This window comes from Hylobates moloch, unplaced genomic scaffold (assembly GCF_009828535.3).
Source record: "Hylobates moloch isolate HMO894 unplaced genomic scaffold, HMol_V3 SCAFFOLD_14, whole genome shotgun sequence".
Taxonomy (NCBI): Eukaryota; Metazoa; Chordata; class Mammalia; order Primates; family Hylobatidae; genus Hylobates; species Hylobates moloch.
The window spans coordinates 46,141,194-46,158,680 of NW_026652289.1; the positions used below are offsets into that span (position 1 = coordinate 46,141,194).

Sequence of the window (17,487 nt, forward strand, 5' to 3'; positions counted from 1 at the left end):
TTTCTTGTAGTGTCCTTGGCTGGCTTTGGTAGCAAGGTAATGCTGGCCTCATTGAATGAGTTTGGATGTGTTCCTTCATTTTTAATATTTTAGAAGAGTTTGAGAAGAATGGGAATTAATTCTTTAAAAATGATTGGTAACATCAAAACAATCTGGTCTTGGGCTTTTGTTTTTTTGGAAATCTTTGATTACTGATTAAACCTATTTACTCATTACTGATCTGTTTGTATTTTCTCTTTCTTCATGGTTCATTCTTGGTAGGTGTATATTTCTAGGAATTTATCTATTTCTTTTAGGTTATCCAATTTGCTGCCATGTAATTGTTCATCATAATCTCTTATGATCCTTTGTATTTCTGTAATTTCAATAGTAATGTCTCCTTCATGTATAATTTTGTTTGGGTTGTCTCTTTCTTAACTTAGTTAAAGTTTGTCAATTTTGCTTACTTTTCAAAAAACCAGCTTTTAGTTTTTTTCTTTGTGATTACCATGAGGTTTTCATAAAACATATTATAGTTATAATGGCCTATTTTAGTTGAAAACTTAATTTTTATTGCATACAAAATCCCTACACTTTTATCCCCCCGAATTTTATTTATTAGGGTCACAATTTCCAGCTTTTTACATTGTGTAACCATTAACAAATCACTGCATATTTTAATATTTTTGTCTTTTAACCTTACATTAGAGTTAAAAGTGATTTATGCACCACCATTACAATATTAGAATATTCTGAATTTGACTTTAAACTTACCCGTGAATTTTATACCTTTATATATTTTCACAGTGCTGATTAGTGTCCTTTTGTCTCAACTTGAAGAGCTCTTTTTAACATTTCTTATAAAGCAGATCTATTTGTGATAAACTCTCTCAGCCTTTGCTTGTCTAAGAAAGTCCATCTCTTCTTCATTTTTGAAGGACAATTTTGCCAGGTATAGTATTCTTGGTTTGCAGTTTTTTTCTTTCAGCACTTTGCAAATATCATCCCACTGTCCCAACCTGCTGAGAATCTGCTTATCATCTTAATGGGGCGGGGGGTGGTGATGTCACTTTTCTGTTGCTGCTTTCAAAATTCTCAGTTTCTTTGACTTTTGACAATCTGATCATGTGTCTCAGTGAAGACTTCTTGATGCTGAACTATTTGGAGTTCTTTGGGCCTCATAGACATGGATATTCATTTTCCTCTCCAGATTTGGGCGACATTCTGTCATCTATTTTTTTCTTTGGTGGGGGAAGATGGAGTCTCACTCTGTCACCCAGGCTGGAGTGCAGTGGCGCTATCTCGACTCACTGGAACCTCCGCCTCCTAGGTTCAAGCAATTCTTCTGCCTCAGCCTCCTGAGTAGCTGGGACAACAGGTGTGCACCACCATGCCCAGCTAATTTTTTGTATTTTAGTAGAGACGGGGTTTCACTGTGTTGCCCAAGCTGGTCTCAAACTCCTGAGCTCAGGCAATCCACCCGCCTTGGCCTCACAAAGTGCTAGGATTACAGGCGTGAGCCACTGCGCCCAGCCCATTTTCTTTAAATAAGCTTTCCACTCCTTTCTTCTGCCCTGATCCTTCTAGAATTCCTGTAATGCATATATTGATTCACTTGATAATGTCCCATAAATTCTGTCAGTTTTCCTAAGTCTCTTTCTTTCTTTTTGTTCCTTGAGCTGGATAATTTTAAATGATCTGTCCTAGAGTTTGCTGATTCTTTCTTCTGCTTGACTGAGTCTACTATTGAAGCTTTCTATTGAAATTTTCACACATTTTATTCCTCAGCTCCAGTCTTTTATGTTTGGTTCTTTTTTTATGATTCCTATCTTATTGTTGAACTTCTCATTTTGTTCATGTACTGTTTTCCTGATTTCATTTAGTTGTTTCTCTGATTTCATTTAGTTGTTTTGTAGATCACTGGGCTTAAGATGATTATTTTCAATTTTTGTCAGGCAATTCATAGATCTACATTTCTCTGGGGTCAGCCATGAAGCTTTATTTTATTCCTTTGGTGGTATCATATTTCCTTGATTCTTCATATTCATTGAAGCTTTGCATTGCTATCTTTGCATTTGAAGAAGCAGTCATGTCTTCCAGTCTTTACTTCACCGGTGAGCCTGGCTAAAGATCTTGGGTGTCTCTTAGATCTCTTTTTTTATGGATACACCCACACTGTTCCCTCTTAGAGGACAAGCCTTAGGATTGTGTATCTTCTCTTGATCCTGCAGAACTACATTTTGTATTGAAATTCTCCTGTTTATTTTCCCCAGGGCAGTGTCCTGAAATATCAAGATTGTGGTGGTTCACCCAAGCCAGTGAAGTTGAGATGATTGCTAAAATCCACACCTGCTGTTGAGATCCTTGTGCTGTCTGTGAGAACTCATGCAGGCTGTGCACAGGGATGCATACGGTGCCACCCCATGGGGAGCTGCATGAGGTGCTCAGGAAGTGTGTTGGCTGGTTCAGGGGAGTCCTCGAGTGAGTTGTCCTGGAGCGGTCTTGGGAGGGTTGCTTGGTAGAGTTTATGTGTTAGTTCACAAGATCCATGACTGGCTGTTGAAAACTGTGTGCCAGTTGTTCTGCACTTCCTCCCCTTCTCCTGGCTTCTAGCTGTCCACAGACAATTCAGTCATGCTGATCCCCTCAGTGTTCTAGGTGGGGCAGATAGAAGTGGGCCTCCTAGGCAGCATTTTGCAAGGACGGGGAAGCTGAGCACTCACTTCATTCTCCCTTTCCCCTATGGAAGAAGTCATGGGCCAAGGGGGCCTCTCTTGGCATCAAGCTGTGCCACTTTGGGGGAGCAGTGATGCGGATAAAGTGAAACTGTTTTTATCCCTTTAAATGTGTTTATGCACAGATTCTTTGCTCCACCAGGGTGCTGGGACCTCAGCTAGGCTCTGGGGCTCCCACAAAGTTATTCTCATCTGTGGGCAGTTGCCAAACCCTGTATTCTGTTGGGGGATGAGAGCTGGAACCTCCTATTCTCCCATCTTGCTAACATCACTCTCTCAAGTCTTCTTAAAGCTGTCTTTTCACATTCTTCTCTGCAAAATCCCAGTTATCACAGCAACTGTTCCTCTGATCTTCTGATCTCTCAAACTCTACAAACTGCTTTCATCTGCCTGGCTGTTTCTCTTTTTTCTGGTCTCCTAGATCCTTTCTTCTTTAGGTGATTTCATACATTTTTTAAGTAAGAAATTAATCTGATTCACTCTAATCCCAAGAAAAGAATCATGGCTGATTGAACAACTAAAGAATCATTCTATCTTTAAAGGCAGAAGGAAAAAGCAATATTGCAAACCTGTATTAGTTACTCTCTCTATTTCAATCCTTGTTACACTATTTATTTCCAGAGTGCTCTCCCTACCTTCCTGGTAGAGTAAAAGAAGGACACTCACAGTGCACAGCTCTCTTCTGTCATCTTCTCTCTTCATATCATCATGGTCATGCCAGAGCAATGACCAGGGCTGTATCTCATCAATCCTCCCTGAGTTGCAGTTCTAGGAATGATCATCTTCCCCAGTTTCCAGCATTCATATGGAATTTTTTTTATCTTATCTATTTGATAATTTCAGTGGGGAATGGCTGGTTTGAGTAAAATGTTAATGCTCAGATCATCCTCTGGGATCAGAAGTCTCCACGTGACCTGAAATTTCATGTCAGTATCAGTTTTTTAAAATTTCTTTTCCATTTTCCTTATTTAGGCTTTGCAGAACACTGAATAGTTTGTTCTCAATTTTCCTGGCCCCATATATGAATTTGGGGATACTTTTTTCATAAAGTCTTTTGATTTCTTTCTTAGTCTTTAAAAACAACAATAAAAATACACTGCTCTGGAACACATTTGATGAAACAGCACTTACCAATTTCATGGGAAATGCCGAGTAAGTCCCACTCTTGCTTTGATGGTTAACCAGAGACTCAGGCTCAGATTAAATATCAAATTTGCCTTGGAGGAATCAGTGCCTTCTGGATGTAACTTTAAATTGAAGTTCACAATGGAAGAGCAAAAGAACAGAGCTGGGGAAAGCTTCCTTCAAGCCAGAGCCTCTGAGCCATATGAGCAAACGGTGAAGACCCAGGCTGAAATCAAAAGTGGCTCACAATGATTGCATCTTGATTTTGGTTTTTGAGAAAGAGAAATAAATGTTGATATTGTCACTGTTTAGGGGGAATTATACACATATTACTTGCACATTATATAACATTTAGAAATTCCTTTCCTGGTAGACATATGAATAGATGACAGATGAAGGTAGCTAGCTATTTTTACCCACACCATGAACTTCCATGGTTTCATGCATCAACCATATGTGCTGATGAGTCATCAATATACATCTCCAGCCCAGGCAACTTCCTGGTTCTAGATCTAAAGGCATTTCCAATTCAAAATGCCCCAAGTGAAGCCATCATCTCTGTGTGCCCCCTCCTACCTAACACATGCCTCCTCCTATGTACCGTATATCAATGAATGACACCAAGCTGCCCATTTCACATGTCAGAAATCAAGAAGTGAGCCTTAACTTGTCCTAGTGCCCTACTCTTTAAATCATTCACCACATCTTATCAATTCTACCTTTCTAGCAACTCTCAAATCCATCTATTTTCTTGTATTCCCACTGTCACTCATGCTAGGTTAGGCTATCATGAGCTCTTGCTTATATTACTAGAAACACCGCCAGAGAAATCATTCCGAAGGGCCAGTCTTATTATGTCATTGCTCTGCTAAATATTATCCTAAGCAACCCTTTACTCTTAAAGTTTGAAACCCGAGAGCATGGTATATGTGGCCTTCAAAACTTGGCCCCTGCCTACCTCTGTCTACTTACTTTTTTTTTTGGAGACAGAGTCTCGCTCTGTTGCCCAGGCTGGGGTGTAGTGGTGTGATCTTGGCTCTGCCTCCCCAGCTCAAGTGATTCTCATGTCTCAGCCTCCCAAGTAGCTGGGACTACAGGTGCATACCACCACGCCTGGCTAATTTTTGTATTTTTGTAGAGATGGGGTTTCACCATGTTGCCCGGGCTGGTCTCGAACTCCTGGACTCAAGTGATCTGCCTGCCTTGGCCTTCCAAAGTGCTGGGATTACAGGCGTGAGCCACCGTGTCTGGACTGTCTACTTACCTTTTGCCAATTCCATTTTCACTTTGTGATTCAAATGCATTAGTATAGACTAGGTTTGTGCTGCAGTAACAAATAAAAATTTCAGATGCTTAACACATAAAGTTAATGTCTTATGCATGTGAAATCTGGCATAGGTTGGCTGACGGCCCATGGTAGCTCTCCTTCATGGGGTGGTTCAGGGAGCCAGGACCCTTTGATCTTGTGGCTCTGCATGCCAACACACAGCCTCTGTGTTAACTGCCCAAGGGGAAGAGAGAGCCTGGAGAATCCACAGTGAGCTTTTCATTGCCTCAACCAGAAAGTGATACGGATCACTTCCATTTTTATTTTATTGGCTAGAATGACTCAATGGCTCTGCCTAACTGCAAGAAGACTGGGAATTGTAACCTTCCTAAAGCACCTGGAAAGGAGCCATACCAAAGAGATTTGGTGAACACTTCGCTTTGCCTCTGCCACACTAAAGACAACGGTATGAATACCAGGAGATGATAGTCATTGGGGCCCTGCTAGAATCTGTTTACCACAGATACCCTGCAATATTCCCTCAATTCCTTATTAGGCTGAAGGTGTGTGCACACAAACCCATATATGGGAACAATATGAAAGCGAGCAGATAGGATTTGTTCTAGAACAAATTCATTCTTTCCTAGACATACCCCACCTCCCAGCCATTTATTTTGTTTTATTTATTTTTTTTGAGACAGGATTTTACTCCCATCACCCAGGCTGGAGTGCAATGGTGTAATCTCGGCTCACTGTAGCCTCCGTGTCCCAGGCTCAAACAATTCTCCTGCCTCTGCCTCCCAAGTAGTTGGGACTACAGGTGTGCACCACCACACCCAGCTAATTTTTGTCTTTTTGTAAAGACAGGGTTTCGCTGGGTTCCCCAGGCTGGTCTCAAACTCCTGAGCTCAAGTGATCCTCCAGCTTTGACCTCCCAAAGTTTTGGAATTACAGGCGTGAGCCACCGAGCCTTGCCCATTTACATTACTTTAAATCATGTATTTGGGATTGTAGATTGTTTTGACTGGAGAAAAATCACAGAAGGAGAATACAATTTTTAATGAAATTGAAATGAGAAAATCCTGTGCTTGTACTTAAACTTTAGTTCTCAATTGAAATATTTTCCTAAGAAACGTCTAATACCCTCACAACTGAATTAGTTGCTGTTTTACCCAGTGCATCTATAGCTTCCTGCTCTTAAACCTCTGAGAACACTTATCACACTGTATCTCATTTGCTTCTGCAGGGCAGGTGCTATCTCTTGTCATGTCATTGTATTCCCAAGACTTTGCACGTGTCTGACACAAGGTAGATAGTCAGTAAATATATACGGCATTATACTGTGTTGAATCGAATTGTTCTTTAGATCTAAAGCTGACCAGATCTTCAGACCCCAAATGGTGGGGTCTGAAGAAAATTGGTTCTTCACTCATCCATAGAACATTTTTGTCCTAGTCTGGGAAAAGAAGGGATAGAAATGCTTAATTGGCTATCAAAACCCTCCCAAAGTTAATGTGTTTTGCAAAACTTAATACATAGAAATGTTTTTATTGAATTTATATTTGAAAAACTACTTTTCAAGTATTCCTTTGTGGTGCTTCCAACCCAAATATTGCCAAGTGGAGAGCGTAAGGAACACATAGGAAAGCAGACTAAACAGGCGAGTCTCATTTTGTGGTGCACAGGGAATGACATGCAAGGCGGCACCAGAGAAAATGCTTTTGTGCGTGACTCTTCTTGATGATTTGTCAGAAAACCGGTATCACATTTTTAAACAGTAATGGGTGCTGTCTTTAGAGGAATATGATTTCTTACTTTACACTCTGCCCTTTTGCTCAAATTAATTCCGGAATAAAATCCTGGTGATCTAGAGTTGTCAGAGATGATGTTCTAGATGGGAGTTTTTGGGTAAACCAAGGTGAATATTTACAGGAATATGTATAGCTTGGTTTTTGTTTTCCTTTTCTTCAATTTAACTCTTTTGCATGCGAATATTTTTCTAAAATGTAACACATACTTTCACACATTCATAAACAGAATCTAATGGACAAATGGGTTCATAACCTGGTTTCGTGAGCATGAACACGGTACTGTGCCTTCTTCTCAGGCTCCTCTGAGGTGAACTAAGCTGCACCAAACAATGGTGATTTTTGACTTTTTGGGTGCCTTTTATGTTTTTCTGTAGCACCTTTATCCTGTCAGTATGCCTCTTAGCAGGCTTTCTGTCCCTTTTTAATTTGTAGCTTCTGATTTACCCAGATGAACAAACTCGTTAAAACTATGTGCAAAGTAAGAATCAGTAGTCTTGAGTGAGACCCAAGTGTCTGCTAATATGCAATATGCTCAAATCTGTGATGTTGGTTGGATGCTGAGAGGTGTTTTCTATTACTAATCTGGTTGTAGTGAAACTAGGAGAGGCTCCCAGGGTTGAGTTCTAGATTTGCAAGGTATTGCTGTAATACACAAGCAAAGTATAAAAACAACCTCACAAATTACACCAGAAGGAATCTTTTTTTTTGTTTGTTTGTTTTTTTGGGATGGAGTCTCTCTCTGTCGCCCAGGCTGGAGTGCAGTGGCACGATCTTGGCTCACTGCAACCTCCACTTCCAGCGATTCATTCTCCTGCCTCAGCCTCCTGAGTAGCTGGGTTTACAGGCACATGCCACCACACCCGGCTAATTTTTGTATTTTTAGTAGAGATGGGGTTTCACCATGTTGGTCGGGCTGGTCTTGAACTCCTGACCTCATGATCCGCCTGCCTCGGCCTCCCAAAGTGCTGGAATTATAGGTGTGAGCCACTGCGCCTGGCCAAAACTTTCTAATTTTTACAGTTTCACAATATAAAGGAGAAAGTCGATGTTCAGAGAGGCAAAATGGCCTCCCTAGAAGCCCTCAATCTGTGGCCACGCCCGCACTGGAGCTGGATTTCCGGACTATAGTTCCAGTACTCTCTACACTTGCCTTGAACGTCTAAGGGGAAGATAAGGGTCTTGTGAAGGGCAGAGTGAGATAAGTTCCAAGGCACTAGCCAACCTATTCTCCTCAGAGTATTTGTGTTCTGCTCATGTTCTACGGTGGAATCTACCTAGAGATGGGCAGGTGTACACATGCATGCTTATCAGCACCTTCCTAGCCCTGAAGGCCAGAGGGGAATTGGCCTCAGATTTGGGGTCTGGAGAGTTTGCTGGTCCTGGCAAGGCTCGACAATTCCCAACGCTATCCTTCACAGAACTTCAGGGGACTCTAGCTCCCCCTGCCCCACCCTGAAGACTGGGGACTTTTTAGAAAGAGATCGTCCAACACCACCTTAGCCCTCCTGACAGAGATTCTGATAGGCTCAGACCTCCAGTGCTGCAGCAGTACTAATTCCTAAGCTCCTGACTTGAAATCATAGACCTGGCACCTCTAAGACTCCTGAAGACCTGGGGATCTAAGTGCAGGCTAAGGGGAAAAACCAAAAGTGAGGCTCTGCTAAAGCACACAGCGCCCCTCACTCAGCAGAAATACTTCCTGTCACTACACTTCCCTCCCAAGGGCTGTTCTTGCTTATGAGCAACTGGATGAAGACTTGAACAAATTTTATAAAGCAAATTTCTATTCAAAAGAAGGACCCACTCTGGTCAGAAAACCATCAGTGCTAGCTGAGCATATTTCCTGTGTGGGACTAGGGATACGTCCTGAAAACCAGGCATGGTAGATGCCGTTGGAGAGGATGCCCTGTCCGATTTCTTTACCAGCAGGCACACCTATCCCCAGCATATATTTGGTGCAGCAGCTAAAGGCTTACAGCTGATACATTCCTGGAGCATTGTCCTTGGCCACAGGGAGCCACCTTGGAGGTTATACCACCATATACCACCACCCAGCTCCAGTGGAGGCAGTGACTTACTGGCACCTGGGTCAGCAGTTGGTTCTGGTGCTTCAAGTCAGGGCAAATCTATGGTGTGGCTTCTGTTCCAGGATCCCCGAGGATCACATGAAGGTTAGACTTGACCTCAGTCACAGCTTGCTCTAGCCTTGCCCCTTACCTATGCTGCTTCCCTCACTCCTTTATAGGTTTTTCCTGAAGAACACTCGCTAGCTAATTTTGTGCCCCTAAGGCACATGTTCACCTAACACCCAGATGTGTTTTTTTTTTTTTTTTTGAGATGGAGTCTCATTCTGTTGCCCAGGCTGGAGTGCAGTGGTGTGATCTCAGCTCACTGCGACCTCCACCTCCCAGTTCAAGTGATTCTCCTGCTTCAGCCTCCCGAGTAGCTGGGACCACATTTGCATGCCACTATGTCTGGCTAATTTTTGTATTTTTTAGCAGAGATGGGGTTTCACCATGTTGGCCAGGTTGGGTTCGAACTCCTGACTTCAAATGATCCGCCTGCCTCGGCCTCCCAAAGTGTTGGGATTACAGACATAAGCCACTGCACCCGGCCCCAGATGTGTTATCTTTTAGTGGCCTTGGCTGAGAGTGTATCTTTGGTGTCTGCTGCAGTCAATGGTACCTTCTATTGGAGTACTTGCCTCCAAGTACTCTTTTTCTCCAAGCCTCCAACACAGCCTTCTTGAGTGTGCTTCCCAAGCCCACTTCACAACTCTGTAACCAGAAAGAGCATTTCTGTTTCAAGAACAAATTAAGGCTGATGCCCGAATTGATATTTCTTGTCTCTAAGGGTAAAACCTAAACACACCCCAACACCACCATCATCAATAGCTCCTTTCCTGGTCTTCAATGTGTATCTCTCATGTGAATGTTGTACTGTGTTCTTGTTGGGTTGGGGTCAACAGGCAAAGCTGGGAGTGAGGGTAGGAATCTCTGAAATTCATCTAGGAAGAAGCAGGTCCTGAGACAGGTAGTGAAAACCAGGAAGCCAAGAAGATGGATCTTAGGGAGGAAATGGAACTCAGTTTCCTCGACCCTTCAGAGTCTAAATGCATTGCCATTGTCCCCAGGTGGTGGGTGTTCTCACAGGGAGGGAGTCCAGGAGGTAGGCAGGGAGGGGCCTGAACCTCCCCAGATAGTGATTGGGTAGGTGGCCACACTCAACAGCCAAATCAGCCAGATTAGCTGCTTTGGGGTTTATTCATTCCTGTTCTTCCCACTTCCTGATCTCCCACCACACCCTGCCTTTGGCGATGTCTTATTTAAACATTTGGGCCAAGCCTCAGGTGAGGGAGTAAGGATGGGACGGAAGTGTGGGTGAGTGACTGAGGGAAGGGGTGAGGGAAGAGGTGACTGAGGGGTGTTGAGGCCATGGTTCTGTGCACAACATCTGTGAAGTCCCGCCAGCACCCCCAGTGGAGGCTGTCCTCTGCAGCTCTTGGTTGTCCTAACTTACAGTGCCTTGACCACTCACACAGTTTGCTTGACCTGCTAGGGTTAACTGGAAGGCAAAAGTTCTATAAAGGTATTGGTGATGTTTTCTCTACTACTTTTCGTTACTGCAACACCTGCTCTTTGAGGGGGCTGGCCTCCTGCTAGATGGAACCTGTGGGAGAGAAAGGCTCAGTTCTGGTCTTAGCACTTGGTGTGGGGCACTCCTTGGAGGTTGGCTCAGGAATCGGATTGCCCAAGGGAGATGAGACAGGAAGTCCTGCTGAGCCATTAATACCTTAAAGCAGAGCAGTGCATCTCAGATGTTGCCAGCAAAGTCCCCCAACTCCAGAGGCATTCTCAGTGCCTTCTTGAGTTGCAGACACTGGGAGCTCTGCTTAATGCAGCCGCCACTGCACAAGCATAATATTTCTTTGAATTCTCCATTTCATCTTGCATATTCATGTGACTTTTTTGCATTTGACTCCATGATATGGCAGGGCTGGTTTTAGAATATGAATGATGAGGAGTGGTATCGTCTAGTTCCTAAGAACATGTGGTATTTAAACCTTTCCACTTCAGTTTCCTCATTTGCAAAATGGGAATAAAAATAATATCTACCCCATAGGCTGTTGTGATGACGGGATGACTCGGTACAAGCAAAGTATCTGGAACTGTGCCTGCCACATCCTAAGTGTTTTGAAACGTTAATGTGGCTATTCCTTTACTGATACTCTGATACGAGAAGCACGAAAAATCAGTTCTCATTATTTGCAGATTCCCTATTGTGAATTCAGCTACTTGGTAAAATTTATTTGTCATCTCTGTTAAATTAAGTTTAGCCTAAAGCTGCCTTCTTACATATTTTAAGTTCGGCCTAAAGGTCTCTCTGTACATAGTAAACTGTAACCTAATGATGTGTAAACAGACTGTAACCTACTCTTGAAGCAGTCACAGAGTTTTGGCCAATCACAGGCGGTCAATTGTTCAAACCATGTTTAAATAAGGCAAATGCCGAGCTGTAACCAATCCAGCTGTTTCTGTACCTCATTTCCGTTTTCTGTCCATCATATTCCGTTTTCTGTCCATAAATATTATCTGATCATGTGGAAGCCCCAGAGTTGCTCTGAATCTATTTTGTTTTGGGGCTGAGGGGGGGCTGCCCAATTTCCAAATTGTTCTTTGCTCAATTAACCTCTGTTAAATTTGTCTAACGTTTTTATTTTAACACCTCATAATCAATAGCTGCAGCACTTTCAAAGTCATTGAACCAGTGGTGAACATTTTGAGTCTCTCGAGACACATGGTGGAAGCTAAAGTCCAACCAGTCAACCCTCTGTCTTCTTGTTTCAGCTTTCACACTGTAAATGAGTGGCCCAAAAGTTCTCTTCATTGCCATGTTTTCACATTTTTTTTTTGTCTTTTTTGTTGATTTTGCTGCTTAAAGCACCCCCCAGGCACAGTGCTGAAGTGAACTCTAGCGTTCCTAAGTGGAAGAAGGCTGGGATGTGCATTGCAGACAAAATATATAAGTTAGATAAGCTTAATTCAGGCATGAGTTACAGCACCGTAGGCTGTGAGCTCAGTGCTCAGGAATCAACAATAGATGTTAAGTAAGGCGCCTTTAAACAGAAACATGCATAAAATAAGGCAATGTGTTGACTGATTGACAAAAATATTGTGAGCTTGCAGGAACCTAACTCTATATTTCCCCTAGGAACATGGGCTCCATATTCACAAATTCGTTGTTCTGTGACTTTATAGACCACAACTACAGTGAATGAAGAGGATCGATTGTCCATAGATGAGTTAGTTCTAGTTTAGCCCAGCCCTCCCTACCCTTCACTGGCTACTCTTCCCTCCCCTGTCTCCACACTGACTTGTCCTCTGCTCACTTGCCACAAGTCCAGTCATTTTACATAGAGTGGAGAGACAGCCTTGAAGATCCTCTTTTTGGTCAGAGGAAGTCACCAGAGTAAGTAAGGGAAGAATGAGTGAGGAAAGCAGGCAGGGCCAATTGCTCTTGGCAAAGCTCTAACAGTAACTGGAATGCAGCAACCACAGAGAAGGCAGGAGAACAACTTTACGGGTGAACAGTCCAGGCTCTAGAGAGAGGCAGATAGGGGTTCCAGTCCTGGCTTCTCCACTCATGGTGGGCAAGTTATCCTCCCAGCCTCAGATTTATCCTAGGTGAATTTATCCTAGGTGAAATGGGATAATGCTCGAACTACTGCCGCTGTGAAGATCAGATAGACACAAAGAGCTTGGTACTCGACAGACACCCAAGTAAATGATGACTGTGGTAGGACTTAGGTGGGGGCATAATGCAGGCTTTAAGATCAATCTCCTGGCCCTTGGCTTATCCTGCTGGGACTAGGACAAGGCCAGGGACAAACATTTCCTTTTACTTCACTTCCAGAAGTACACAGGCAACTCACCCCAGTCTCTTGTCCGCGACACTCTTCCCCCCAACCCCAAATCCCAGGCCTGGACACTGCATAATTCTGGCACCTGTGGAGCTCTCAGTTCCCCAAGCCCGGCTCAGACAGGGGGGCGCCAGGTACTCAGTTAAGAGGCGCTCCTGCAAGATCCTTGTGGTCCCTGGGTGCCAAAGGTCCGAGGCCTCTGGGCGGTGAGCGCTCTACAGTCCAGGGTCCCTTGTGTGGCGTCTATGCTGCGCGGAGGAGGCGCAGGCCAGGAGAGGGCCATTGGTCTCCGACTATGGTCCTGCCTGGCCAGGAGTGCCTATGGCTCTTAGGCACGAGCCAGCGGTTCCGGGCAAACCTCTGTGTGGCTGCCGGGCCTGACTTTGCAGAGCTGGCGCCCGGGTCTGGGCGGGGTGGGTGGAGGCTATGGGAGGTGGGGCCGGGGGTGGGCTTGGGGGGAGCGACGGCATCCCTGCTCCGGCTCGGGTTGAGGCGGGGCGGCCAGGCTGGCTTGCGGAGCAGCGGCCGCCTTTCCCCAGCGCGCCTGCCGGCGGCAGCGGTGGCGGCGTCGGCAATCCCGGCTCTTGGCACAACGCCTGGCGGCCGGCCCAGGGCGAGGAGTGGCTTCCAGGAAGCGGGCGGAGGAGCGTTCCAGCCGAGTCTCGCCGTCGCCGCGGCCCCGCGCGCTCCGAGCGGCCCGGGCCCGGCCCCACACCGGGTCTCTTCGCGCCCCCGGCGCCTCCGGCTCAAGCCGAGGGCGCGGTGCCGGCGCGCAGGCTGACGGGCGCCTGGGCGCGCCGTGCACTTGCCGGGCGGTGCAGGTGGCGGCGCGCGCCCTCCGCCTCTGGGCCGGGGCCAGCGCAGCGCTCTGCGCGCCCGGAGGGGGCGGGAGAGGCGGGGCAGCCCCCGTCCCAGCCCCATTTAACTTCGCGGCGGCGGCGGCGACTGCGGCGCCGCGGGCTGGAGGCCGGCGTCGGGGAAGGTCCTGGTGCCGGATTCCGCACGAGGTGTTGACGGGCGGCTTCTGCCAGCTTCTCCTCAGCGCGCGCCGAGCCCGCGCGGCCCCGGGGCTGCACGTCCCAGCTACTTCTGCGGCGCAAGGTGGGTGCACCGAGCTCTGCGCAGGGCGGCCCCTCAGGGGTCGGGGGAAGGCGCTCCCCAGGGGGAGTAAGACTTGGAGCAGTGGCCTCTCTAAGCAAGTTGGGGGTCTCCAAGCAGAGTCGGGGCGTGCCACGCGGGCCCCAGGGGGCCTCAGGACTGGGATGCTGCTCATTGCTGGGCACCTCGGGTCGGGCGCGCTCCGTGGCGTCCTGGAAGGTTCAGGGAGAGTCTTTCGGGGGGCAGTTCGCGGGCTGAGGGGCGTTCTTGATTATGGGGGACTCCACAGGGTTGGAGTTTTTCAGGATTGGGAGTTACTAAGCAGAAACCTCGCGCGTTCGAAGGTCCGGCCGGTTGGCCACTGGGTAGCGAGCGCCCAGAACGCCGGGGGTTGAGGCGGCGCGCGATTGTGGAAAGTGGGCGTGGGGGTGACCGGGACGCGGCGGAGGCACTGGAGGAGCGACTTCGAGGCAGCGGGTAGTCGAGGGAGTGTGCACTCGGAAGGCTGGTGCGAGCGGGCGAGGGTGGCGCAGAGTCCCAGGGCCCCGCACTGACCGCCTCCCTTCAGCCAGGAGTCGCCGCCTCAGGTCGGAAACAGCAGCACATTTGCGGATCGCATTAGACCAGGCCCTTAATGCCTTCTCCAGATGGAGAGAAGCCACCGACCCGCCCCCGGACACCAGCTCCGCCAAGGCGCCCGCGAGGCGAAGCGGGAGTCGAGTGTGACCTCGGCTTTTCCAGTCTCGACTCATACTGATTTCCCTGTAAATTGACAGGAAAAGTAAGGGAGAAAGTCCCCGCTTCCCTCCTTGTTTCAGCTGACCTCTGGTGGCTCGCCCTCACCTACTTTTAGGAGATTTTGTTAGGCTGGCTCAGGGGCTGTGTCCTCCAAACCTCCCTGAACTTAGCTCTCAGGCATTTCTCTGGTTGTGGGTCCCGGACCTCGAGGGCACACGGTGTCATCTACCGAGGAAAGCCTTGAATTATCAGAAGATCTGCGTTTCAGCCCTAAAATGTCACTATCTTGCTGTGTGACCTTAGGCAGGTCCTTTCCCTCTCTGGGCGGCTTTGTTGTCTTAGACTCATTTTTGCCGCGAGCAGCAGAAGCTGGCCTAAACCTTGGCTCTGTGCTGGCTTCCTGAGTCAAATGCCAATAGCCACACCCTGCTGCTGACAGATAGGCTGGGAGGTGGCTGGGGCAGGGATATCTCAGCTTCTGAAGAGCTGGAGGTATGAGTTGCCCACTGGAGACAGGTCCAGCCCTCGCCTGACTTTGATGTGGACCTTCTAAAGGGAGCCCAGTTAGCCTGCACCCTGCGGTAGGCAGCCGCAACCTGGGCCAACACAAACCTTTCCTAAACAGTATCTGGGCTTCAGGGTCCCTCCATCTAATGGGTCTCTTAAGTCATGGTTTACTGCCATGGGGGCCAGAGCTGGTTGGCAATGAACTCGTTCCTCGTTTGTAGGCTACAACTGAGACCCGGAGGAGACCAGACCCCATGGCTTCCTGGACGAGCCCCTGGTGGCTGCTGATAGGGATGGTCTTCATGCACTCTACCCTCCTGCAGGTAAGGTCATAGGGAGGGGAAGGGAAATGGTGGACATCCCTCTGTTTACTCAGAGGCATTATTGTAGACCACCTAAGATGTGGCATGATTAGTGTTAATCCTACACCAGAGAACCAAACTTTCTTTCCTATCTCCAGCCGATGGTATTTCTGGTTGGCTTAGCTGTAAGGATTATCCATATCTCTTGGATACTCTCTGAATCCTGAGTAGGGCCTTAATAGCACTGTGGATACCATACACCGGTGATGACCTGGGACTGTGATGGACCCTGTCATTTCAGACTAGAATGGCTGTCTGCATGTGCCCAGTAGAGGCTGGGTTGCTGGAGACCAGGAAACAATTAATGGGCAGAGCCAGGTTCTGGCCCTAGCTAAGCTGCTAAATAAATATTCTGAGTTTACATCTATCATCACATATCCCACTGTTTTATCCCACAGTCCTCTCTTTAGACTTCTGCTGTCTTTTCCAACCAACTTGAGAGGACCCGGCTCATGAATTGCATCCTTATTTGCCTATAGGACAGACTCAAAGGGATGAGGCTAGCATTGCCTAAGAGACAATAGGGAGTAATGGAGACAGTGGCAAAGTGCAGAACGCATGCTCCATCAATTAAGAGCAGCCTGTACTCAATTCCATCTGATTGTTGCTAAGTGGAGACACAAGCCCAGGATTGCCAGATCTTATTTTTCAAGATAGCTGGATCATCTAGATTTCTTACAAAATTTCCCAGTTTTTAAAGTATTGAAAGGCAGATAAATGTGTTTGCAGCCTGGATTCAGCCAAGCAGTTTGCAGCCCCAGATGTAAAGGCAGGGCACATCTTAGTATTGGGTCCCAAGGGCTGCTGCTGGCTCTGTACAGTGTCTTATGAATTAGAACAAGGCAATCCCTCCCTGCAGACATAGCTTCTGAAATACATGGCTTGGTGGCCTGTGTACCCTCAGGGTCTAGGAAGGGACTTGTCACTTAAGGGCTTAAATGTCTGTTAAATAAACATGCATCCATGAGTGAAGATATATACCCTAGGATAAATTAATCAGACTTCTCTGCCTCTTGTTTCACTTTCTTGGACTTAGTGCCTCTAAAGCCTCTTTCGACTCCAATGCCCTGTGAATTCTGTGATGCACAAAGAACTGGTCAGCAAGGTACATCTTCTCCCCATTATCCCATTTTATCGATGCTATCCCATAATCATATTAATAGAGCTCTTTTGTTAGAACAAAAGTTAAGTCTTTTCAGGATGATGTTAGGGTTCTCTGGCCGGCGAGATGACTGTTGAGGTAAAAGCGTGGAGACTTCCGTTTCTGTCTCATCAGTGGATCTGAAACAGGCTTTGAGAGCTTCAGAGATTTGTTCCTGGTCAAATGGGGCTGAGGCTTCAAGGCACAGTGTTTCATTTTGCCTTCTTTCACCTTATAAAATTTAAATATGCTTTGAGGCAGTCTTTGACCTTTGGCCAAGGGCAGTGTTTGCCCAGCTTGAATCACTCACTGACCTCTTTTGGATTTTTCCGTATCTGTGTGCCTGTGGCAGTGCTGTTTCCATGTATTGAGGCAGTGTGCATAGAAGGTCATAAAAGGAGATTTCAGACCAGCGGTCTTCATCATTCACCACTCACTGTTCAGATCCCATCTCTACCACTTCATTACTGTGTCACGTAAACGTCTTTGCATCGCATCTCAGTTTTCACATCTATACAGAGGAGATAATATTAGTATAGACCTCAGAATTGTTTGGAAGAGTTAATCCATTGTGAAGTGGGAAAAAGTGAAAAACCACACCAAACAGTGTCTGGCACGTAGTAAGTGTACAATAAATGTCAGCATTCTGCTGTTGCTGCTGCTTGTCAGCATTAGAAGCTTGAAGCAAGCGCAGTGCCTGTATTTTCTGGTGTAGAGCCTGTAGGGGGCACTCAAGAGGTATCAGCTGTGGAGGGCCTGATCTTCAGGGAGTGTGGGTGGGCGTGGCTAGGTCTGTCTCACCAG

The 17,487-nt window shown here is 46.6% G+C and overlaps 1 protein-coding gene across 2 annotated transcripts in view; it reads left to right on the plus strand.

The window, feature by feature from the left end:
- The first annotated feature begins 15,425 nt into the window (after window positions 1–15,425).
- Window positions 15,426–17,487, plus strand: part of ADAMTSL3 (ADAMTS like 3) — a 392,111-nt gene continuing 390,049 nt past the window's right edge. For both annotated transcript variants that reach the window (XM_032174471.2, XM_032174470.2), the window contains exon 1: window positions 15,426–15,503. In XM_032174471.2, coding sequence (XP_032030362.1) covers window positions 15,435–15,503 — 69 coding nt within the window. In that variant the 5' untranslated portion in view covers window positions 15,426–15,434. The remainder of the gene's footprint in view (window positions 15,504–17,487) is intronic.